We start from the raw sequence: 24,938 nt of genomic DNA on the forward strand, positions 1-24,938 counted from the left end.
TGTCGCTGGACTCTCTCATTCGTGGTCTTCGGATCTGACTTCGTTGTGGGTTCGAGGTACTGACAGCCTCTTGATTCGAGTTCTGAGCAGCTCTGAGAAGACGCTGAAAACGTGTTTGTGGTTCATCTAGTAATGATACAATGGTCGGACCTGTAGGCGTTTGACTAGTTCCATTTGTTGTCGGCTGTAGCAGCTCATTTGTACTTGCAGCTGCCTGCCCATCCGTTGCAGCCGAGTTCGGGTCAGCAGTAACAGCTGGGTTCGAAGCTAGCGCTTGTTGCATATCAGAGTCGCTGAGTTCTATGATAATAATGATACGCTCATTCGGCGTGCTCATAGCGGACAGGTCGGGGTCTTGCTGTGTATTATTATCTTCTGTTATGTTTTCACCGCCGGGTGAAGGTGTCGTATCGCCTCGAATTGTTACCGTCGAATCGTTCGTTCGACAGGCCTCCGATGATTCGCAGTCGACCACATGGCCCCAGCATAGTGATCCGTGGCTCTGTTCATTGTCAGAACAATCTGGGTTCGCATTGCTGTTCTCGCCTGACCTCCTCGGGCGTCGATCGATACGCGATATAACGATTGGAGTTATTGTGTTGCCAGCTAAAAGCTGGCCGAGCGATTGGGCTGTCGTGGTCTGATGACATTGGCATTGAGAGTCGTTATCGCCAGGTCGACTTGCTGTCGGACACTCGTCTGCTGTTGCTATGCCACCTCCTCGATTTATTGCACCCCCCCGACCTGTATTAGCCTGACCCTCAGCAGCAGTGTCATTGGCTAACACATCCTCAATTTGGTTGATGATTTGTGCTAGTACTAGACCTAAAACATCGTTTCGCCCCGGCATGCAATCGGGAGTATAATTAAAACGGGGTAATTCCAAAGATTCGGTTACCAGGCCACCTTCCACCCCATAACTGCATTCGCTACCCTGTACAATACAATCTTCCCTACGAGCTTTCTTCGCAGATGGAGGTCCGTCAGGTGGAAGTGTCACCTCAGTTGAAGGAGGGCTAGCCGCCACTGGCTGAGAAGTTTCAGTCGTTAACGAAGCAGTATCTAGCTGCTCTAAAGCTGCCGCCGGCGCTGAGGTGGTCTTTCGTGCTTGAGGGGTTTCATCCTTTGACGCAGAATTGGTTGCAGGTTTGTCCTCCGGCGAACCAGTGCTGGCGTTCGCATATGATGCAGTCTCACCTGGTGAGGCAGCTGCATTGTCTGCTGCGGTTGTGGTAACTTTTGCACCTTTTTTGCCTTGGCCGGCAGATACTTTCCTTTGTGTGGCTGTGGAACTTGTCGGTGTAGGTGTTGTACTCGAAGATGAAGCTTCTGCATGTTCCTGTGAGACAGCAACCATTCGTGTTGCGGCTATTGCACCTGTGAGCGGGACCGTTACATTGGGAGAAGATGCTGTCGTTGTTCCGTTTTCCCGTGAAGATGATCTACCCTCCGAGGAGATCACTCTGTCTTGTAGAGCAAACGACCCTGATTCTGCTGGCTGCCCGGACTTTGACTGTGGCTTCTCTTGAGCCGCTACTTCTTCAGTCGTCTTTATGATTGTTGTTGGATCCAATTTATCAAGGGTCCCGCTTTCGAGCCTGCGTTGGAACTCTTTCACCACATTTTCCGCAAGAGCTACTACTGTGTGTTCCCTTGGTATGACCTGCTCTTGACTCGACTCTATTTCTGCCTTTGGCATTGAAATGGCAAAGTGTGAATTTCGTTAGAATCACGAGATTTCGCAGTTGGACTTCGTTATATGCTTGGTATTGATGCACTTGCCTCTCCTATCTCTGACGGGTGCGCGCATGTGAGTCAACAGCCCGTATGCGCATTCTGATCTTGATCTCTACGATAGCCCAAGGCTGTGATGCTGCCATTAATGAAAAAATGTTGCCGAAAACCACTCTCAAATCGCAAGATAATAGCGATTCCACAATACTTGGTCGAGTTCAGTGTGTAAGAAGTGGCCAAGGTCGTCGGGCACGTCTCGCTATGTAAGTCGTGCTTGAGGTCGAAGGTCTTCAATTATTTGCCAAAGTTAGTTACTTATAGTGGTTTGTAGCGTTAGCCTGCTGTGGTTTTAAGGTCATAAACTGAACTGTGTTAGACTTTTATAGACAGTAGTAACGTGTTTGCCTATCGAGCGAAGGGATATTAATTTAATTAGGTTCACACTCAAATATGGACACACTTCAATTCCTGCTGAAGCTCAGCCATCTGAAGTAATGCCCGACTTAAAAATTTGAATACGCTAGGTCCTTTTACAGAAGTGTAAAATGCGCGTGTCTTTTTTCTTACCGGTTAAATTTGCATAGCTGTGTGTTGTTTTTTGAACAACAACACTATGGGGAGAGAAGAATCGAGACAACATACAAAAATTCTAAGTTCAAAATGTTCAATATCAGGTCTTCGCGAGCTCACAACCGAACTGGGTAGCTTTACAATCTGAATAGGACCAAGGCCGCTTTTCTTCAAACAACGATCATTTTGCAATTTGCTGTGAGGTTACAAATGGCAACGGGTATAAGCAGTTCTGCTTCACATCGAAGACACTTGAACAGGATGCAGGCTGTTGGCAAACATACTACTTATGAGATCTAGAGACTGCATCGCTGAAAGTCGACTATTTTTCAGGAGATGGTACAAAATAACTGGAGATTAGTTTATTGTACGCTGGAGGATTTTCATAAAGAAGCAGCTTAACCAGCTGCAACTAGATGGGCATAGTCAGACGACATAGTGACTCTCAACGCACCACACCTGGGTTCGAACAAACACTCAGGCTTTCTGGTAAAATAACCAGCCAATCTTTAGTAAATGCGGAAAAGCTGCCGTGAACGAAAAATGCGAGAATGATAAATATTCGTTCCTTTTCTTCGAGTTGATCTTAACATCATTATTATTAAAAAAAAAAAGGTCCATTATGGACTGATGAAAATGCTTAGCTCCCTGCGTCACTCATGCGAAAGCGTAGCGACAAAGAATCGCTCCCGAGGAGCGATGCTCATGTAAATATTTCAAAGGGCGAGAATCACGCTTTGATACGGAAGAGAAACGTTTTACGCCACATTATCAAGAGACCTGTATGGTGCAATCTTTTCAATTTTGGAGACGATAAGTCTCCAAAATTATGTCGCTTAGGTCGATGTTACTAGCATATATTAGGCGCACTTGCCAGCATTGTAGGTTTATTCCTTTACTGTTTGACAAACCATAAGCCAACAAATGGAAATGATCTAGGCAAAACATCGTTTGCAGTTGTACGTAATACCAAACATCATATGCTAGGTGCTTGAAAGATCATAGAATTCGAGTTGTTCTGTCGAACATCTTGCGTAAAGTACTAACAAACTTTAGATGAATTTAGGATATATTATTTCTATTCTATCTGTCGATATTGTTGGAACCTATCAGGTTGCCAAGGCACTAGAAAAATCTAGAGCCAAAGCCTTCCAAGGTTGTTCACGCATCCTACGCTGCTGCTGCTGCTGCGATATATTATCAACATTCGGAATTGGGTTGAAATCATTTTTACTTACTTGACCCGCTCCAAGGCTACCCATTTTACGGTATTTGACATTGAAATTTGCTATGTTAAAATATTGGATGTACCATAATGAATTCATAATCATGTATCATAATGAAATCATATCAATTATGTACAGTTTTATTTAATAATCACTTCACTAATGATGAGCACTAATGATGAGGGTATACTACTTACATGAGACCGAAAGTTACTCTATTCTTCGGAGCGATGTGTGGCTTTTTATTTTTAGTACAGGCTTAATTCCTCAGATCGTCAGCTAGCTAAATGTCAATCTGGATGTGTACTTTTTTCGGTTTTTAATCGGTTTAAATCTATTAGCATAAATTACAATGCTATAGTACTAAATCGCTTTACACAATAGCGTGAAGACTAGAAATTAATTTTCAAAAGGCCTTTTTTACTGACTGTTTATAAGCGAGCAATTACTATACACTACGTTGTAGCGTATAGTGCGTTGTAATACTGCTACTTCAATGGGCGTCTTCAACGGATAGAATTCTCAACATGACATTCTCTGAAGGATTGCCTCTTTGTGAGACTACTTCAAAACAGCTGAAGCCGAAATGTAACATAGTGGCTACAGAGGCGTCCAACCAGATGGTCTTTGTGGTGCGTTGGGCTTTATAGGTCTGACTTTAAGGAAAGATGCTGCCTCGTCCACTCAGGCAAAAAGGCTTAAACTGGGCCTTTGAACTATGCAAGGAGGGCGTTCTAGGGTATAGCACAGGCAGAGGCGCAGAGCTAGAGCCCATTATTTCCCAGTGACGCTTGAAAAAGCCCAGCCGACGACTGTGCGAACGGGTGCCTTTTCCAACAGTATACATTCGCGAGGTTAGAGTAGGACCCGAAGGGAAGTTGGCGTCCCACCGCTGCAATGTCCACTGCATTTAAAGATCCTGGAACAATGCGCTTTAGACCTTCGGTCGACGATTCCCAGACGCGTAAACATAACACAGCCCTAGCCTTTGACCAGCCTAGTAGGGAACAAATGTGCTTCTAGTCGCCTAGACGTCGCGCGCATTCGCTGGACAGCCGCCGAAAGGAACACTTTCATGTTCAAATTGGCCGGGGAAAGCGGCTGGCTTGTGGCTAGACATGAACGGACCGGCGAATGATCGGAATCTGAATCGGCTGTCGAGCCGAGCTTTCCTTGACAACTCCGTTTATGTACGGGAACTTACGGGGTTTTTCGAAGGGGTTTGACGGGGTTGCATGTGGAATAGAGGGAAGGGGCGCGCTCACTGACAGGAAAATGTTCGCCTTCCCCAGCGGTATCTCTGCTGGTCTTCCTCATTTGTTCTTTACCGTTCTTCCCGTTCCTTGCGATTCCATTTTCTCTTCATTCTATTCCCAGAATTTTTTGTGGACGTTGGAAGTTTTTCACGTATGCATAGACGGAAAAGGGACTGCTAACAGTCCTTTGTCAAGCACCGATACAGTTGCATAGCTACTTCGCTAACATGACCTACATTTACTCCGTTCAAGCAAAGGAACAACGATCGGATAGCGGCCGGCCTCGTTCCACTTGATAAAGTGGCGGAACAAGCGTTATCTAGCGTTGTACTCTATGTATGCGTTACCACGACCTAAGGCGCCGACGCACACGGTTTCGTTATTTGTATGAAGCATTACTTGACACATGCTGTACTGCAGGAATCGTCATCAGCGGAGCTTTCACATGCAACCCGCACCACAGCGTCTATACGCAACAAATAGCGTCTCCGTAGCGAGTAAGTTGAATTCGAAGAACCCGAAATCCATGTAAGTCTAGCACAAGGTACATATGACGTCAGTGTATGCCGTTTGATGAACAGAAGCTTTATATGCGAACAAAGACGCTTTGTTGAAAAGGAACATTGGTTCAAGTAGTTTTGTTTATAAAGATGTTTTAGATTTACTGTAAAGAATAGAAAAACAATTTCAATAGAGTAATTCAGCTGTAGCACATCTAGGCGTCTTTTCTCACGGTACCACTCTTGTTTCGAATTCAACGTGTTCAATGTGTTTAGATCTTTGTATTACAAAATGTATTCCATTGTAAGATCACACGATAAATTTTATTCATCTCTGATCAAGTTACGTATGTATTTGAAGATTAAAGATTAGGTAGGTTGAGGATTGTGTGTTATTTAACTCTCGAACCATATGATGTAGAACGTTATATCTCGCTATGTGTTAGGTGTACAATCTCTTGTCATTTACACACCAAAGCTTCTTTCACAGACCTTCTTATGGGTTGTATTACCACGCTTGAACTTGTTATCCATGACTAGGTCAAGAGGATCGATGGTACGACACACTGCGCCGTCTATTGCACTCCGTAGGGCATGGAAGCGAGAGAAATCACACGCACTTAAATGTGAAGAATATGGGGCAGAAGGCGCCTCTAGGCGTTCTCTTTCGTGGCCAGAAGTTCGTATGTTGTCGACTGTCGTATTAGACATTTATAAAAGCCCATCAAAAATTGCAGATGTCTTGGCACTGTGTGTGGCTAACTTTTTCGGGCAATATCTTAAAATAACAAATGCCTTCTTATCTGTTTCCGATACGAGCATCAGACCATATCAGTTAGAAATCAGCACCGAACCGGCAATAATTTCGTTTTTATCTTATAATACATGTTTCTAGCAATTTAATATTGAGCTAAAAGAAAGCTTGTGCTTTGTTCTAACCGAATGTTTCCCTGGTCATAGCATTTCGTTCGTTTTTTCGAAATTTTAAGGCTCAGCTTTTCGGTGATATTCCAATTTTTTTTGTTAAATTGATTGCATCGAGAATAAATTAATTGTTTTCTGGTGAGACTAAACGAGCTTGTAGCTGCAGATAGCTAAGAATTTCATAAGAATTTCATATATTTTATAAGTTGCATCTGCTAATGCTATATAATTTACAAGTTACTAACATTTTTCAACCTGCTAAATAGCTTTCGAGAAGCTGTTATAATCGACGCAACCAAGTACATACATAAACGTCTCCGCTTTTCTTTAGGAGGTGGCGGGGAGTTGTAAGCGGGGAGTTTAGTTTAAAGCTTTCATTTGGCTCTCAGAGTGTTGACCGCAGCGTCAGACGCTAAAAGGCAATCGGCCTCGTGCCATTTGCTCAGTAGGCGTCATCCCGCATGCCATGCCGCTGATTCTCAGGTCCCTTGCAGGCTGCAGATCGAAGGAGCTCATGTTGGACAGTGCAAGTCGGAAATATGAATTTGTTATAGCCACCATATAACCACACAACACATAGATGCATACGCAAAAACATACACGTACCGTCACTTTCACCGATCGTTTTTATCCCCTTTGCCCATTTTTCTAAAGCTCCATTGCGCTTCATCTTTTACTCTATCAACCGTTTGCGTTCTATTTTCTCTTCTTTTAGATTTTGATTTCTATTCTTTTTTTTTTTGTCTGTCTTCATAAAGGCACGCACTCTCTGACTTTACATGCTCCGAACTGCCACTGATGTTGAGTTCCGGCAATGAACCCTATTGGTTGGTCCGTTCGATCTGTCCATGCTTGTATGTTTTTGTATGTCTTTGCAGCTTTTAAGAAATCACAGTATGCCACTTGGTGTCCGATCCGCAAAAGGTTATTTCTGACCAGTAAGTGATGGAAGGGAACGGTGGGCTTGCCGATACCGGGTTCCCAGTCGGTTTATCTCGGATTCAAGAATATGTTGTCTTTTATTGGCTAAATTGGCCAGCGCCATTGTTCCGGTACGCTTCTCACTTTGTGCTGGTTGGTGGCTCGCTTGCCCCTTTGGCTTTTCTATTATGTGGGTTTTTGGGTCTAACTCGCCTTCCAGTGGTCATACCAGCCTATTACGCGCAGCCTATACACACCAGCGGCTCAATGTGAGCCGAATTGCCCACTCTCTTACACTTGCCGCGGAAGCAATGCAGCTGTCCCCTTCTATTCGATAGCTACGACGGCTGCGAAGCAATCGCGCCCGCCACCAAAAAGGAGAAACCAAGAGGCGAAGTCGTCTTCCCCGCCACCCTGCTAGAGGCGAATTGCAAAGCTTCAATACGGCGACAACAACAACAGAAAAGAATGCAGCAGTGGCTAGAAGCTGAAGAGAAAAAGAAGCGGACGCTGCTGGCACACGCTTGCCTCTACAGCAGCAGCAGCAGCAATAAACCAAGTAAAACCAGCAAAATCATACACGTTCCCCCATGCAAAGCAATCGGTCTATCGGTATACTGATCGCCACGGAGCGTACGTGGCCAGGACACGAGTCGAAGAAAGGCAAGAAGACATGCGTCTGTTTAAACTCACCACTGCAAACACAAACATGCACGCACGTTGACTACCTTTGAGTAGCAACCAACGCATGTTATGCGTAGCTAGAAGGAAGGGAAGAGATGGTGGATGGGGGCATAAGCGCTCAGGAATTTTTTCCACTTCGCGAACTTTTGGGTCGACGAAAAAGAGTTCGAGCAAAGGCGGTTGTGGCTGAACTCACGCTTTGAGCAGCGCAAACTAGCGTAAGCTTAAGTGGCGTGGGCAATGATCCAAGCGGCGTGGCGGCTAACCCAGTTTAGAATCGAACTTGCAATGACGCCGATGTGCCATAAGGTCGCTCGGTTCAAACGTACCTAGGCACACACTCGTATATGTATATGTGTCTATAAAGGTAGAAGCATGGCTATCACTACACTTAAAAAGAAAAAGCAAGAGAGAAATAGTGGTTCTAAAAAGAAAGAGATGCGTTTTGAAGAGAAATCTGAGAAAGTGGACTACGCTAAAACTGTAATTTGAATGAAGAAGCTATTTAACCTGCGATTTCCCTAAAATTACCCTGTGGTGGATATGGAACACTGCGTGCAACGGGTCAAACTGAACGTACGCAGCGACACCGAATCAACGACAGATAGATAAGTGCTTTAGTTCATGACCGTAACCTGTATCGCGTGAAGCGTATTTTTTTTTAGGATTGTTAATAATTTGACGAGAAACGACGAAAGGTACGTAAGATAGCTTCCCTTCAAACGCAACATACGGCTAGGAGTAAGGGGAAGGGCTTTTCTTGGCCCCTGCGCGACACTCTTGGAGCAAGATCGAGGCGTTGAGAACACTGCAGCGAAAGATGCGTGCTATGCTTCGTAGTCACACCTTTTCTACTTGTGCTTCTTAGGAGGTTTCTTCGGTAGCAATTTTCCTCGCATGGAACACAGTTCTGCTAACGATCTTACAAAAAATGAAATCCTTGCGCTGATTAAGGCAAAGAGGCGAATCTCTCTTGGTAATAACTTAGCTTACTAGCTGAGCCTATTATCAGAAGCGATTGCACTCGCGGTATCAGATATGGGCTAATGTTTAGAGCAAACAACAATTTGTACAAACCAGTTAACAATATACAGGTTCTATACAGCCAAGATCATGGCTAACGTAAATCCAAGGTCGGTCAGTTTTAAGCTTCTTAGCCAAGTGGATAGAAGTAAAACGACAGCAAGTGAACATTATTTCGTTTTCTATATATGTTTTAAGGTGAAGTTCTATAGAAGTACATTGAGATCCAGTGGTTATTGCCAACTTGCCATCGAACTTGTATGTTTGCAGACGCCATCACTGCCAGAGAGCTGTGTGAGTGTTTTGCGTCACTGGATAACCTAAGTTTTTCGATTTTCTCTAGCTATGCCTCGAAAACTGAGGCGGAATGATCGATCTCGATTTCCCCAGTAGAGCTGTGAATTGCCTTTGGAAACTTCTGTTTGAATTGTTCCGCGCTGTTTATGCTGTTGCTGGAATCGGAGGCTGTAGGGTCGCGCGATAATTTCATTTCTGGAAATGTTTAATCCAGCAACACATTATGGGATTTTGTCCAGCGGCAGCGCCACGATGAAATACAAGCCAATCCATAGTCGGTGCTTCACAATCCGTGATTTTACCACTGCGAATTATAAATTCTATAGAGCAATGATGATCATTTTTCTGCCCCAACGCTGAAGATTAGCTGCTATTCAGTGAAATGGTCATGAAGGATATGTTTCTTTCTAAAAATGTGTGCTCACATTGTCAATTCCTTAGAATTGAGAATTGAGATCGACAGTTATTTTGACAGCTATGATCCTCTAGCCAATGCCACGTTCCAAACACACTTAGAAAAGGTTAGAAATGATGTCGAAGACATGCCCCTTGTTTAGTCCTGTATTTTCAAATAAACAGAGCGTTCGTATTTAAATAGTAGTTAAATCTACTTTGGTACGATGGCCGTGCACGGTTAGCCCGAATTTTCTCTCGGTATTTTGTGTGAGAAGACGTGGTCAACTTGAGCTGACATTGGACCACTCAACTCATTAAAACTTTCCAGTTTGTGAAATTTATTGTTGGCGTTCACATAGCTTCATGTAGCTTCACCATAGTACCAGCACTTCTTGTACATCCATTTCTATTGCGTCCGATCAAAATGACCGATCCACGAAACGTCGCATATTCTTATAAGGAAATAGAAATTTTCTACAATGTATCAGCGGGCTGGAGCTCGCCGGACAATCTACATGGTTTAAATATGTCGGAAAAAGATTGGCAAACGGTCAGATTGGCCAGTAGTGACAAATAGAGAATCAAATGAGACACATGTTCGACATACTAATACAATGAACATATTTTCAAACGAGAGCTTCTTCGTCCAGCCAACAAGGGTTGTTCGCAACTGGCTACGACTATGAAGAGAACTGTCGCCATGATCCCAAAAAAAGAGTTCCCGGTAGAATTTGACGCACAACACAGCTTGCAGTAATATACAAGCACTTGACGGTAGTGCAGCTGAACGAACTGCTCAAAGAAATTGCGTGTTCGTAAGCAGAAACATATACGCCTCGGGTAGCCTCGTAAAGATCTAGGCCAAAAAAAGTAACACGATCTTGATTGGATGCAGACGGCTCCCCGACACTGATAAACACAGGGATAAACAATAGGTGAAACAGTTGGGTGTTTTATATCATTTTGCAATCGATACGTTGTTCGGCTCGTCGAAATACTGAACGTCGTGTTTTGGAAACGGCGTCTATACACTACGACGAAGAATTATTTCGAAATCAACTATGACAGGACTAGTTCACACTTTGAGTTACTTTGGAGTCCAATGGATAACGAAGACAAACCTTTCGAACCTTTAGTAAACAATCGATCAGATCTAGCGGCGTACATCGATGTTTCAGCGGTAGGAGAGTGAGTAGCAGGGAAAAAGGGAAACGCCTATAACGAATACACTTTCGTATTTAGTTGTATGAGCGGATTTTCGGAGCGAACGAGCTGGCTAGCCTCGAGCCATCCTCCTCCATCTTCCCGAGCACATTTGCATCGCTTCTTCTATGAAATTTCACATGGCTGGCAACGCTGCTCGACTGCATCTCAAGAACAGCACACGTTAGTGATTTCACTCACGGTTCAACTCACATTATGTTTAGCTGCAAACCTAGGCTCAAAATGGTCAGAAGCCACTGCACTAGGCCGAAACGCTGAAGCCTGTTGCAGCAGGAGCGCTTACCCCATGCTAGGCCTTTTTCTATCCAAGTATCGCAACGTTAAAGATGAAAGGCCCCTAATGGCTATTAAAGCCTATCACTTGGCTGTGCGAGTAGACAACTTCTGTTAGTTTGTCTATAACGATCCGCCTGAGACGTCTTTGACAAGCTTGCGTCCTTAATACTAGTATAACACATTACTGAGTTTTAATTGATAGTGACTGTATGCAAATAAATGCAGTCTTTTTAAGGATATTTTAGCAGCCTGCTTTCAGCCAAGTGCAGATTAACCTATCTTTGTCTTGTGCTTTGTTGACGTTCGTGAATTTGTCTGAAGAAGGATTGCTGCAGGCCAATACATGAACAGAGGCCCCTCTTTAATCAGGCAAGAGCCGACGCCCGTGATGCTTGGAACTCGTGGAAAGGTGAGGGAACTGCGTGCACATTTGACAATGATCAGTAAGGCGCTAATGTGTGTCACGCCATATTTTCATTGCTTTAACACGCAAAAGTCTACGAGAGGCAAGAGTTTGTTCATCTCAGTGGAACCTGACACCATCGTACAGATACGCTCTTGTCGAACACCGAATATACTATGTCTGTCAACGAGTTTCATCGCTCTCGTCGTATGTTTCTTAGCTTAATTGCGGATTGATCTTACGGCGCATCGTCTCGAGCTAAACTTTGTGATGACGCTATGTCGATGCTCGCTCAGTGCTCAAGGTCGAAAAGAGGTAAAAAAGGCCAAAGCGATGGGAGGCCAAGAAGATCACCTTCCTTCCCAACAAGCGGCGTTTCGACGAGGCCAGCTTCAGCGACAAGGATCATCGTAGACGAGGATGAACCGGCGAACGATCACACTGTCCTCGCTCTTGCCTTGAACGGAGGTACGCTTGGAGCGTCCTTCTATGTGCCAAATCGTCTTGAGGTAGAGTTACTGTGGTCACTATTGTAGCATAACGGACAACATTTACACAATGAGCTGTCAGCTTCAAACTTTCGTTTCTCAACAAAGCAAATATATATATGCCCTGCTTTGTTGAGATTTAATGTGGTCATTGTTTTGTCGCGGCCGTTAAACGATATCGATCATCAATATCTGATATTTGCATGTGATGGTAGTAACTCGCTGATAAAGATGACGGCTGATTCCCATTAGTCTGAGCTAGCTGGCAGGAACGAGACTGTGTTTATTTACCCATTGCTCGTAGTACGGCAGTGTGTACGGGGCGCACGATGTAATGGAATATTAAATCCGAGTGAATAATATACCGTACAACAGACGAACATGTCCATTGATGTGTTAATTTGTACTGATCTTAGCTTTTCTTAGCCAGTAGAATCTACCATAGTTTCGAAATTGAAAGGCCAAACACTAACCTGCATTGGAGTATAAATCGGTAAAACCTAATACCTTGCTTTGTTTCAGCGCGCGCCGTTTTAAACGTTTAGGTAATTATCGGCTGCCATCCAACGTGTCAGGTTTAGGCCAATTCCACTTAAGAAAATTGAAAACTTCAGTTTTCGCCTAGATGCTCCGCTTCACACTTGCTAATTTCCATACGGCCTTCGAAACATTTGAAGAGAACATTTAAAATATTGTCATTGAAGAAGCCATTCTGTACATCTAGGTTTATAGAAACGAACGGCTGTTTTAGAGGGGCCATTTATATTTGCTGTCAATTGGGTCGTCTAGATAGGCTCCAACGGTTAGTCGAATTCACATATATCGTTCTATTTTGCATTTTTTGTGTGTCTTTTTGACCCCTCGTATCTTCGCTTACCTTCCTGGTTCTTGGTAAATAAAAGCTTAATTCTGCTTATATAATGTACTTAGCCCATCCAGGTGAATTTATACCTATCAATACAGCTTGACGCACGAGTACTACCAAAAAGTAATTTGCCGACTAAACAAGGAATATTTCGAAAATCGTGATGAATGCCCCCTAGATCAAGTAAGCATGACCGTCAAAGATGGCATTTCTAACAACTACAAAAACGTATCACGGAACTATTTGTGTTGTAAAAAAATGTCACTCGCGATTTCTTGTAATATTCAGTTGGTTTTCGAAATTATCCAAGTCAATACGTCTCTCAGCACAAAAACAATAGACATTTTAGTAACATAATTTATTGCCGCTGAAATAATGAAAATTGTTGAGAGGATTATTTTCAGTTTCAGCAGCCATAAAAGTACGCCAGCAGTAACCGAGTACCGACACGTAAAATTAGTAATAAAATTAAAGCCATTTAAAAGCGTTTGTAATCGCTAAGCAAGTCAGCGGCTGGGGTTGACTCGATAAAATCCCAGCCATAGTAAACTGAGCGGAATCATTCTTTGCGTGCCAGATGTCCAATTCTGAGTTTTCATTTCGTCCCAGTTATATGGTAGAATAGAGACAGCTTAGTACGGTAGTAAATTACACGAAAGTGATATGACGTGAACTTTGTTCGTGTAGAAAAATCAGAAGTTTTGCCGATGTCGATCTTTGTGCTAACCTTACAAGTATCTGTGGATCATTATTCGATGGGTGCCTTCACGAGATGAAGTATACTTGGCAAAATCCAACAAACAGAGAAAGACTACGATATCAAGAAAATTACCCAGTTCATTTGAGATTTATCTTTGCATCGACTCGAACCGTATATTCGCCCATATGTATTATCAGTGGCAAATCTGCAATCTTAGCTACCAGTTGATAAAATCAGATGTAGAAAACATTCTCGTAAGCCATAACGAAGAGAAGCTAGCTATGCAATATGCTTCGGGCGGTCGGTTTAGTCGTAGACAATACGAGATCAGTAAGCGCGTTGTCTTAAGCAATGCTTAGTTCGATTTAATGGTGTTTGTAAGATGTTGGTGTTTCTCTCCGTAGGTTCGTATGGTAACACAGGTGCATGAACAGGGTCGGCATCAGATGCAACTTCGCACGCTTCTTGGTCGACTTCAGCCATCAGTCGTGTTAATTAGTAGAAACGCCCAGGATTCGCTTGTTCTTGCCTTGGACTAGTCAGTATACTTATCCACTGAACCACTGAACTAAGAGACACATATGCTTGAAAGTTTAACAATACAAATACCCATCGAGGATCCTAGGCTAAGCCAACATCGGTGAATCCGTAAACTAGAAATGAGTGAATGTAATACCTTTAATCGCATAGCAAGACGGATGCTAAGGAGTTTCGAATCTGCTCAAAATTTCGCAATAGACTATTTTATTAACCTTCACTGACATTTATTGAATTCATCTTTTAGCTACACCGAACTACACCCACAAGTTCACATTGAAAAGGTCCCTCCCCAGCAGATACAGGTAACGGAGGCCACTCGTCACCTCGTGAATCTAAATCTCCAAGGGTCACACGATGGAAAAGATTATACTACGCTTTCATTAGAAGAGAAAATGATTTACCTCAGGTAGAGCACAGGTTCAGACGCTTATTAGGAAATATATTATTCGATTTAATATAGAAAATTGTCACGTAGAAACATGTACGAGTTCTGTTATGTCGCATGTACCCGTCTGCCGAGTTACGTAGTTCATCGTTGAACAACCCCCGAAAGAAACCTATTAAGAAATAGAGCCAGGACTATAGCGCCGGCATTTCAAGAAAGGAGGAGCCGCATCAGTTTAAAAATGCATCAGTCTGATATCGTTGACCTTTTGTTTGCACTGAAAAATTTGTGCCAGAACCGTTCTAGATCTGTCGCAGGATGTGTCCCTCCGGTCAATAGGTGCACTCCTACAATGGATCGCCACACGGGATTATCTTCAGCTGTTAGGCGGGATCGATTTTCAAACAGTCTGTAGAGGCGATGAAGACAGCGATGTTGAAACAGCCGTCCCGCGCGTTGTCATCGCTACTTTAGGAATGTATCGCGGAGCAGATTTCGGTCAGCTGGTTATATCGTACAGAACCCTACGGGATCTCCACGTTTTTTCTGCAGAAACGCCCTCTACTTGGAGAACTCGTCTAAATAGTAACCGATTCGGTACTGGCTCAGACGGGACCGAAGGTACCGAATCAGGGAGAAATTGATATTAGATTTAACGTAAAAAAATATCTAAATATCTGAACCAGATACAAGTGGACAGAAACGCTATCGCCGTCGTTAGCAATATAATTGAGAGTCGGGCGTTCTTTTCATAGAATCAAATCTTCCATGTCTAGTAAGCTAACCTATTTGCTAGAAAAACCTATACGGAAAAGTTCAAAAATGTAAAGCAAAGAATGGGAGCTATCTGTGTCCTGTCATTATTAATATTATTCCAATTGAGAACAGATTCTTGCCGAAGTAAGCAGAAGTATAAGCTAGCCAAAGAGATGACGACCAACCTGTGTTAATTATTTTCCATAGTAAGCAGAGACCGGCGCAAGATAGTGGCAACTCTATTGGTTTGACAGATATCTAAACGGAGTAACTTTGAACGAATTAGACCGTCTGAGCAATATGATTATAGCTGAAAAAAGAATCCCATCACGCGCTTTCGTCCTCAAACTTCTGGCTTAAGTTGGTAAAGTCGGGGTTTCATTTGGTTTGCACTGAACTAAGTACTCTATCGCGCAATGTGCACTCTAGAAAAAACCATGACACGAGATGATGTTATTTGTTTTTGTTTTTTTTTTTCTTTTGCATAGAACTACAGCGTTGGTGTGGGTTGCAAGGATGTGAATATCTTCTAATAAATAGTGAGAAACTAAGTAAATAAGTTAAACGATAACGAAGTAAATCTAAAATAATTCCATGGTTATATGCAATGGCTGTTATCCGAAATCATTTTCCAGATCTGAGCGTCTTTCAGCTGTTTGAACGTCACTGCTCCCTAGGTCGTTCTCGCCTTCGATCTATGTTTCTAGCGCCACCAAATTCACGTCACGAAGTCGAAGATCGACTTACCTCTCTAGCGTATTTCTCCGATCCGGAAAATCGTCAGTTCATTAAAGCACTGAGTCAAGCGCTAAGGAACATTAAACGAGTAGACTATATTCTTCTCAACATGTGCAGAGGTAATTTACATTTCTAGTTCACTATCTTCTAGATTGTAGGAGATGAATATGAACGCTAAGCAGGATAGACCTGGAATATGTAGATCGTAAGCCTGAAGCCATTCGCTTTCGCGTTTCATTCGAAATTACCGAGTGGCTGATTATACCTTCTGCAGGTTTGCCACTAGCCTAATTCTTTTGCAACGGAAGCCTATTTTCGGTTTCCAGCTCTTACGGGAAGTCCTTTCTTAAAAATCCTTACTCGATTCTGGTATACATAATATGTTTACGCAGTAGGTATTCTGATGACGCCATCGTAGTATCCACTAGCTCAGCTAAAAGCAAAACGCTGCAAAACAACTGACTGCGTCGTCTTTCACGGTAATACTATTAATTAATATTATCTAAGAAATAAATAAACGGTCATAATGTTTATTTATTATATGGTCAAATTAACGATACACAGACAGGAATCACAGAGCACCTGCCTCATCGGTACTTATTTGTATTATCTCGGGAAATCATTCCCAGAGAACATGAGCATCCACCTTGTCGCACGCTACTGTATAAGGCGCTCGAAACTTCTGAAGATAACTGTCATTCACGTATGATGACCTCTAGCCATATGTGCCACACTTCTGTTGCAGAGCTGCGGCCAATCTGCCCATTGAAGGTTATCCTCGAGGGGCTTTTAGTTGTATCATCTACCGGGAAAGATTTATGCGCGAGTATACCGAAGGGAAATCGATGAAAAGCAGGAAAACGAAATGCGCGGTATGCGGTTTAATAGAGCGAATCCACGCATTTCCATTTCGCCTAGCGGCTTAACGATCATCATCGACGTCGGCCATCCGTGTTGGCGACCCCATTTCATTAGTTAGGGCGCACCCCCTTCCGTGCCATTACGGAAAGACTCGTTCTGAAGCCGGCACGTACGGCAGTTGAAGAGCAAAATTTTCACTTATTACAACGCCACAAAATGTACAGTTTACCTACGCATAGCTCACCTACGTACAACAAAGAGTGTTTCGGTGGACAACATTTTTTGACTTTATGACAATTCTTTCCGTGGTAAATCGTCAGTGACTGAATCGTATGCTTGGATCGCCCGATAGCATGCCAAGCTTTTAAACTCTGCCGAATTTCGTTTGGCTGCGACTAGATAAGTTAAATTGATATATCTATAAAGTATTTGTAGATATTATTGGGTCATAAACGGGATACATGGAGCCTTGTTTTAAATTTCAAATTATACTGAGCATATTTTGTGTGACATGAAAGCTGTTTACTCAGAGGAGTGGAGAATAACTTTGAGGCATGTTTGAGCAAGCTTATGAAACAGTCACCAAGACTTATCAGCCCTACTTTATAGAGCCATTTTAAGCATCTCTGAATAAAATTAACCTATAAGTACGTGGACTCAGGCCTCATGTACGTATATATGTACATATATACCAGTTGACATAATTAGGGAGAAGCCTGTACAGCTCTCACGATACGACGCGCTACTATCCCTCTGTTCCCGAACGCGATTGCAATTTAGTTTTTTACATTACAGGGTAACGCGTGATAGGCTACGTTATTCCCCCGTAATGAAACGAACATAATGCAGTCGTTTATGAGTTTTTTTGTTACCACTCCCTAGTCAGATCGAAAGTATCGATACTATGAGGTAATAGCGTACTCAAGAACGTTTTGCTAATATTAATCTGTGACTTTCTTATGCTTGCTAGTCCTACTTGATTACCATCGTTGAACACGGATCTACTTACTCCAATGAGGTTGGTTATTACATACAGTTATTCTTCGCGCAGCTTAGGCTATGTATGTGCGCGTGTTTCTCTGTCTACAAACGTATCATACAAGTGTGAACTCTCTAAACATCTTCTTTGGCGTGGCATATGGTTCATCAGAAAGCAGCTCTGCTAAGGCGTCTTATAAATGTTTTGCCGCCCATGGGCTGGCCCCCGGTCCCGCTTACCGAACATACCTGGTTGACAAGCTCTTCCTGGCGCAGTATTTAGCAGAATGGGCCAGGTCTCAAGAGACCACCTCGTTGAACTTCGCGCTCTCCAACCCGATAAGCTTATCTCACTGCAACACAACGTTAGGAAACCCTCTGACAGCACTGTCAAACCATGAGAATAATAAATTGGGAATTCATGGGTCAGGTCCCGCTAGCTGATGACCGGTTACCATCGCTACTACGACTACTACCACCTTTGCTATCACCCAGCACGAAAAGGTTAGCACCGCATGATGCCTAAAAGCGGTTTCAGTAATTACATTCAATCTCTCGTTTTCTCGACTCACTCAGGCGAACAGGTAGCTCTTGCCCTGGCCGCCATGAAACGAAAAACAAGAAGGACTCCAGCTCCGATGTCGTGGGTTGACCTTAAGAATAGCTATTTTTAGCAAACCTGTACTGGGACGTGTTTTTTTTTTGTTACAGATTACTTCCATTAAACTTTTGATGCGAATACCCGTTCCAGAACAGAATACGCACTTCACTGTTCGAAATCTTCAAACAACTTGAACGAAAGATCTAATTTAGAAAAAAAAAACTACTTCCTTCGTTAGTAGCGCTACCATTAAATCGGAATGACAAAATTTTGCTACCCAAATATAAACAACCACTCACCGGTAACAAAGAGCGGTAAAAGAGATCTTAACGTCAGTCGGCTTCTTATTGGCAAGCAGAGTCCTGCTTTTTCAACTCCTTACATCCCGAACCATGAAATCGTGTATCAGGAATTTTTTTTTGTGATAACTTGTAGTTTCCATTGGTCGTTATTACTTTTGTCAAATTTAGACAGACGCAGACGATTATCATTATCTCGTCAAAACAATGCAGTAACGATCATTCAGTCGGAGACTTTGTTCACTTCTAATAACAATGTGACCGAAAACGAAAACCAAATGAAGTCCTGAAGGGAAAGACGTGTTTAATGGCAACATAATGATGTCAGCCTTCTGTAAGGCCACATCACGTGTTGAAGCTGTGTGAATGACAACTCAAGCCAAGAACACCTTTGTTTTAAATCAATATATTCAATACACGCGAGCTAAAGGCGAGATAATATTGCTTGGCTAAATTTTCTTTCAGTTGACCAGAACAATAAGCAAAAAAATACGACCACCCACACATTCTCTTTACGAGGACGATTTAGGAACAAAGTTCTGTTACGTTCTATCGTTGAAGTCATCATATTGCCTGCAGCATAATAATTACTATTAATCTCTGTAAATATTAATGAGTGATGGGTGTCACGTAATTTCTTGTCGTTTAAGTTGAGACGGACAATGATTGGGTTATGCAGATAAAGGCTACGTATCAAGACATACGTATACACTCAGTATATGCCCAGAAGCAATTATATCGATGGTTCAATGTTGCCCTTCGTGCATTGCAGGTGAAACGCCGGCTGGTGAATGGAGAAGCATCTTGTCTACGTGTAAATCAATACTCGTTGTGCAGGATCTTATTGCTGGGACATCCCGCAGGGATGAGTGCCCGGCTCTAGTTGCGGCTTTTAAAGCTTGCGACAAAGTATTCGCAGAGCTCGTCGTAATAATTGAGAACGTGGTCGATTTCCAAGGTAAATAAATCATGGATTCGTATTGAAATTCGTCTTGAATGAAGTTACCGAAAGCACTGACATAGAGGAACAGTGCGTGGGCTCAATAGCTGCAATGACTCCACATGTTGTTGTGGATACATACCTTTGAAGGCCCAGATAAACCCAGCAAAATCCTTCCTGCCAGATTTTTAGGCAATAGTGAAAAGCGATTATAGGGCCTAGGAATAGGAAGAAAGCTAAAGTTGTACCATTAGACATTGCGATCTGTGGATGCCTAAATGGATTGGCTGTTTTTGGACCTTTTGTTGGAGTGGACGTTTATATCGCATCGCACTCAAATGGCATTCGCTAGATTTTAATGTCGCTTCCACTATCTTATGGCTGTAGCCTTTAAAGAGAACCCGGACGAGAAATTTCCTGTACGAGAAGGAGTCGATCCCGAGCTTGATGCTAAACGGCTGCGTTTATACAGCGCCGAGATGGACAAGGACATGAAACGTTTGGCGAGAACAGAGATGGAGCGCCTTCCTGCGGAAATTAAAGATGGTGCTTAAAAACTTCGTTTACTTTTACGTTGTTTCCATCGTAGTACAGTCGTAACGTGTTTATCTGCCAAAGTTGGAAACATGTAGTCGTCTAGATTCGAAACCGTGTTAGACACGTTTTTTTTTTGTATCAGAACGAGCCAGCCGTTCGAGTGCTTGCCCGTAGCAGTAGCACCGCTCACAAATAGTTTCCTCTTAGCCTCTTGTTAGGTTGTGCGCGTACAACTTGTGGAAGCAACTACTATGACCTTCGGCTGTTACGTGTTGACGACGTTCCCTATTCGCTGTCATCTGTACATATGCTTCGTTCATATTCCTGAAGAGTTTCAATATGACTCTATATAATAATCAGGGTAGCTACATAGTCGCCTTTTGATAAATGAGAGAAACGCATTTCCTTTTTTTCGTGCATGGAAAACAATTGCAAAGCCAACAAAGTCCGACACGCAAATACAACAAACCGGTAAGAAATATTAGACGTACACTTACGTACTATTGCTCTTTCTGCCATTTTCTTACATGGCGATTTAACCCGTTTCAGTAAGATAGGACGTGTTCATATGTAAACATACTTCATATAAAACATTATATAGGAACGATTTTGTGTCTAGGAGTGTTTGACTTAACGTTACCTGGAGAATATTATGCAGCAACATTTTGTTAGGATACCGTTTGGGACTCGCGTAAGCTTCTCCTCCTTGAATTGCCTCCACTTTCTGTACTTTCATGGGGAATCTTTAATTGAATTTGTTCTTAGATTTTATTTGGATTAGTCGAGAGTTGATACAAGCAAACGTGTCGCTAATTATTGAGCAACAAATCCTTGATCGGACGGATTGTCTACGCCACTTTCAATCGTCTACAATAAACACTATCTCTGAGTTGCTACTTACGTGTCGTTTCGATCCCTTCTATACAGGGTGCATTAATTACGTGCCGTGCATGGGGTTCGTCTTTAGGACGAAACGCGCTAACGAACGCGCGGTTAAGACGACAAGAACAATGGAGCTCGTGGCATCAATGGACGACGAGTCGTTCTTCCGTTGTAACGGAACGGCTTTGCTGCACGAGAAGTACGGTAACGTTTACGACGAATTGATGCATCTTCAGCACGCGATTTATCGACAACTGCAGAGACAGGTCGGTGTTCATTCGTTCTTCGTTTCTCAGACTCAGTCTATATTTAACAACCGTGCCTTTATTATGGTCATGGTTTACCCTATGTCCATGATGGGCGTAAAGCTTAACCGCAAATGTGTCAGTTGGTCATGTTTTTTCGTCCATTTAATTATGGCTTGAAGTTGCCCGATATTGCTGAATCGTTTCCACAGGTTCTGACCCATGCTACGACATTGCTCAATGCGGTGGATACATTTTGCACGCTAGACGCGACCCTCGCACTGGCGTTAACCGGAAATGAACTGAATTTTGCTCGGCCTCAGATCACTGAAGAAAACATCTGTGTCGTAGTGTGAGTCACGTCTTGCTACCACACACCGCCTAGAGATCATGTGTATTTAGTGTCAGTCTAATCATTATACGTATATACGATCATATCTAAAAGCCACACGTCAATGTCTGTTAATGGGAAAATGAATCGAATACCTTTAAAGGAATGGAATTCACCCTCTTCTGGAAGTGATGGAACGCTCTCGAGGCACGGTTAAAGCCAACAGCTGGATATCGGTAAATCCTGCCCGGGTGTTTGTGGTAACTGGGCCCAATTCCAGTGGCAAATCGACGTTCCTGCGTCAATGTGCGTTGATCGCTTTTCTCGCTCATCTCGGTGCACCGGTGCCTGCTCAAAAAGCCAAAATAGGTATAAATTTGCGATTTCAATCCCAGCTAATTTGTGACATGTCCCAGTAGTCGTACGTACATGCATATAGTCGTACGTAGTATAGAATTAAGCAAAGTCTGGGAACGAGACTAACACGTATCCAGTAGTAGATTAATGCTAAATATGGATGAGGTTCGAGTTAATATCTTATACAGTTCGCGTCTAAAACGTCTAAGGATTGTATCTAAACTGAATAGTCTTGCAACAAAGGCCTATGCATGTCCGTCACCGATCTGGACAGGTTGCGATATACGGCAGTATCGAATTCAGTATTGTCGTTAAAGAGTATCAGTAGCCCTGGCTAGATACTATACCAGGCGGACTAATTAAATCGTAATTTGTCTTTCAGCCATATAGATTTTTCGAATTTTAGGGTGAACTTATCGTACATCGTAGTCTTTCGTCGGAGACAGAAACGTTTTCTGCATCTCTTGAATTTTAATAATTAAAACCCAACTAACAACCTATGACGGACGTTAGCTTCGCTGAGAAACAAACATGCCATTATTTCGAATATATAAAAGATAGCCAATTTATGCACAATGCTTTAGGGATAGGCTACTTTATATGAAGCTATAATGATTAGTCATGATCAGGGAGATCTTCAACATCAGCATCACTTTGATTTGATTTTTTCAATTGATTTGAATTTCAGAAAAGAATGAATAAAAAAGAAAAACGAAAATAATTAAATTAAGCATAATTCAACACAGATGACCCGAACTTTTGTAGCATATAAGATAAGGTTAAAGTAAAATCAGTGTTTTTATTTACCACAGACTTATTTGGATCCTTTATATTTTTTTAGATATTTGGTTAGAGGCACAGGCCTGGGTTGCGCCTGTTAGAAAAACATCGACCTTGCTGGACTCTTGTGGGATAACCTGGGACAGCCTAACTGCTACTATTTATGTTTAACTAACTGCTCTACTTTTTTAGTAGCAAAAGTTAGCCGTCGGTAATGTTTGAGAATCCGCGGAGCATAGTAGATGCATGAATTTCCTGCCAGGCTTTTCGACAAACGGTCCACGCACGGTCCTCGAAGCGGAGGCCTGAACTAGGAACAGTGCAGGCTGTATGTGGGCCATTTCTTTCACAAGACAAGTCAAAATGGCAGTGAGATAGAGCATCTGGAAAGCGCTATCCTTGGTTCCATTTTCTTTACTCCTGAGCAGTTTCGCCGCCGCCAGAATCACCTTTACGGAACATAAACAACAACTTGATTAATTGCTTCCCAAAGCAGCACTGTACATAACGTATAACCTAACATCCTAACCTGAAACGGTAGACGCCTAATCAGGAGGCCTACTCTATACAGTCATAGAGCATTGCATGCAATATAGAGTAATTGTTTGTTTCCACAATTAATATGCGAATCTTCTTTGTTGCATGGTTCTTGTTGGCGGTCTTGCAGCTCTATTAGATACTATTCAATCATCATTCTACTCGGATGAAACGATGCGGAACGAGGCGTCCGGATTCGCCGTGCAGTGCCAACAAATCGCATTCATTATGAAAACGATTGAAGGAGCGCGAGCTTTAGTCGTTGTCGACGAATTTGGTAAAGGTAACTAATGGCAAACTATATAATATAAAATCGCGTATTCGTTTGCTAACAAAATCGCTATTTTTTTTTTTGATTTGTGTTTATAGCTAGATATGTTGGCATCGGACACTTTGTCACAGAAGATGAGGAGGAGGTCTCTCAGGGAACCGGTATAGAATTTGTTTTTAATACTCTAAGATTGTAAGTCTTTATATGGACAACGTTGCAGCAAATTATCGTCACAGTTTAATTACATTATCAGCCGTAATTTGTCCTGATGTAGGTACTCAGATGACAGAAGGGGCTGGCTTGTGCGTCGCCTTCCTTCGCCAGATGGCCCTGATGCCCCGACGACCGCATTTACTCATGGCGTCACATTATCAGCGGCATCTGTACGCTTTCCTCGCAAATAACTCTGCTATCAACTTCCTAACATTCTCTCGCCACTTGGCCGGTAATCGTCTTGTGCAGTTGTACAGCGTCGTGCCCGGAATCACCACATCGAGTTTCGCTAGCTTTGTATCGCGCGACGCTGGACTTGTTGAAGAGGTCAGTTTGTCAGAGGCATGAAACCTTGTGCCTGAATAGAACCTAAACTCGACTCCCAAGTATAACCAACGAAATTCACTAGTAACGTTTTTAAGCATAGAACTTCAAATCTGATAGCAGATTATTTCTCAGATATTGCCATGGTTGGTCATGAGCTAATTCGAACTTAGTTAACACAGCCTATACCGGGTTTCCGAAGAGGAATTGTTCAATGTTAAGACAAAAGGATTCATGCGGCTTTTTTACCTCAGTGAATCTTATATAAACCTGCTGTTACTTGGATTTGCTTGTCGCTTCAGGTAGTCCAGCATCAAGAGCAAATATCGTCTAAACTCCAGAATAATCAGGCAATTACTGGAGAAATAGGGAATCAGACCGAAAATCTGCTCAATTACGTTCAGGATGTTCTTGATGACGTCACAACTCTTGTAGAATACTCAGGTCCAGGATGGTGTGATCACGCGCAAAGTCACGAAGATGCTAGTACCGGATACCCGGTATAGGGTACTTAGATCTGCTGTCGTATTGCCTAATAAAACGAAATTCTTTTTATTTACTAGTTTTCATATAACGTAGTAGTGAATGCATTAGTAGTCAGCATACAGGTTATACAGTTTACGTCCTAGCTGGTAGCTCTCAACGTGAACTGGTCTAATACGCACGGCCAGATATATGTCCCGTCTACATGAACTTGAACGTTTTGAAACGTACATTCTTTTTAATGGTTAGAATTTTTTTTATATCTACTGTGCTCCACTTTCCGGACTACACATAAAAAACTCATTGTATGTCTATAAAACGATGCTCTACATTGTTTCTGTTACAACAGTGCTCACAAGTAGAAATGGATATGCCTCTGTGAAGAGTGCTACC

The 24,938-nt window shown here is 42.6% G+C and overlaps 2 protein-coding genes across 4 annotated transcripts in view; one reads left to right on the forward strand and one right to left on the reverse strand.

Annotated features, from left to right (window-relative positions):
* The window catches only part of mus301 (mutagen-sensitive 301), a 59,623-nt gene extending 37,747 nt beyond the window's left edge, over nt 1–21,876 (reverse strand). The window contains exon 1 of one of the 2 annotated variants that reach the window (XM_086970536.1): nt 21,736–21,876. The gene's annotated coding sequence lies outside the window, so the exon portion shown is untranslated. The remainder of the gene's footprint in view (nt 1–21,735) is intronic. The other variant, XM_022842327.2, reaches the window with a different exon arrangement.
* On the forward strand, nt 14,735–24,617 carry LOC111265555 (mutS protein homolog 5). Of its 2 annotated transcripts, XM_022842332.2 has the most exons (10): nt 14,735–15,033; nt 15,804–16,025; nt 19,418–19,603; nt 19,973–20,131; nt 21,050–21,270; nt 21,462–21,601; nt 21,744–21,949; nt 23,385–23,537; nt 23,800–24,065; nt 24,365–24,617. In XM_022842332.2, exons 1-10 carry the CDS (start codon nt 14,889–14,891, stop codon nt 24,566–24,568), a joined length of 1,902 nt encoding a protein of 633 aa, XP_022698067.1. In that variant the 5' UTR covers nt 14,735–14,888; the 3' UTR covers nt 24,569–24,617. The 2 variants fall into 2 exon arrangements, with proteins under 2 accessions (XP_022698067.1, XP_086826663.1); XM_086970537.1 differs by lacking the exon at nt 19,973–20,131.
* The last annotated feature ends 321 nt before the right edge of the window (nt 24,618–24,938 follow it).

Source organism: Varroa jacobsoni, unplaced genomic scaffold, assembly GCF_002532875.2.
Source record: "Varroa jacobsoni isolate VJ856 unplaced genomic scaffold, vjacob_1.0 scaffold_985, whole genome shotgun sequence".
Classification (NCBI taxonomy): Eukaryota; Metazoa; Arthropoda; class Arachnida; order Mesostigmata; family Varroidae; genus Varroa; species Varroa jacobsoni.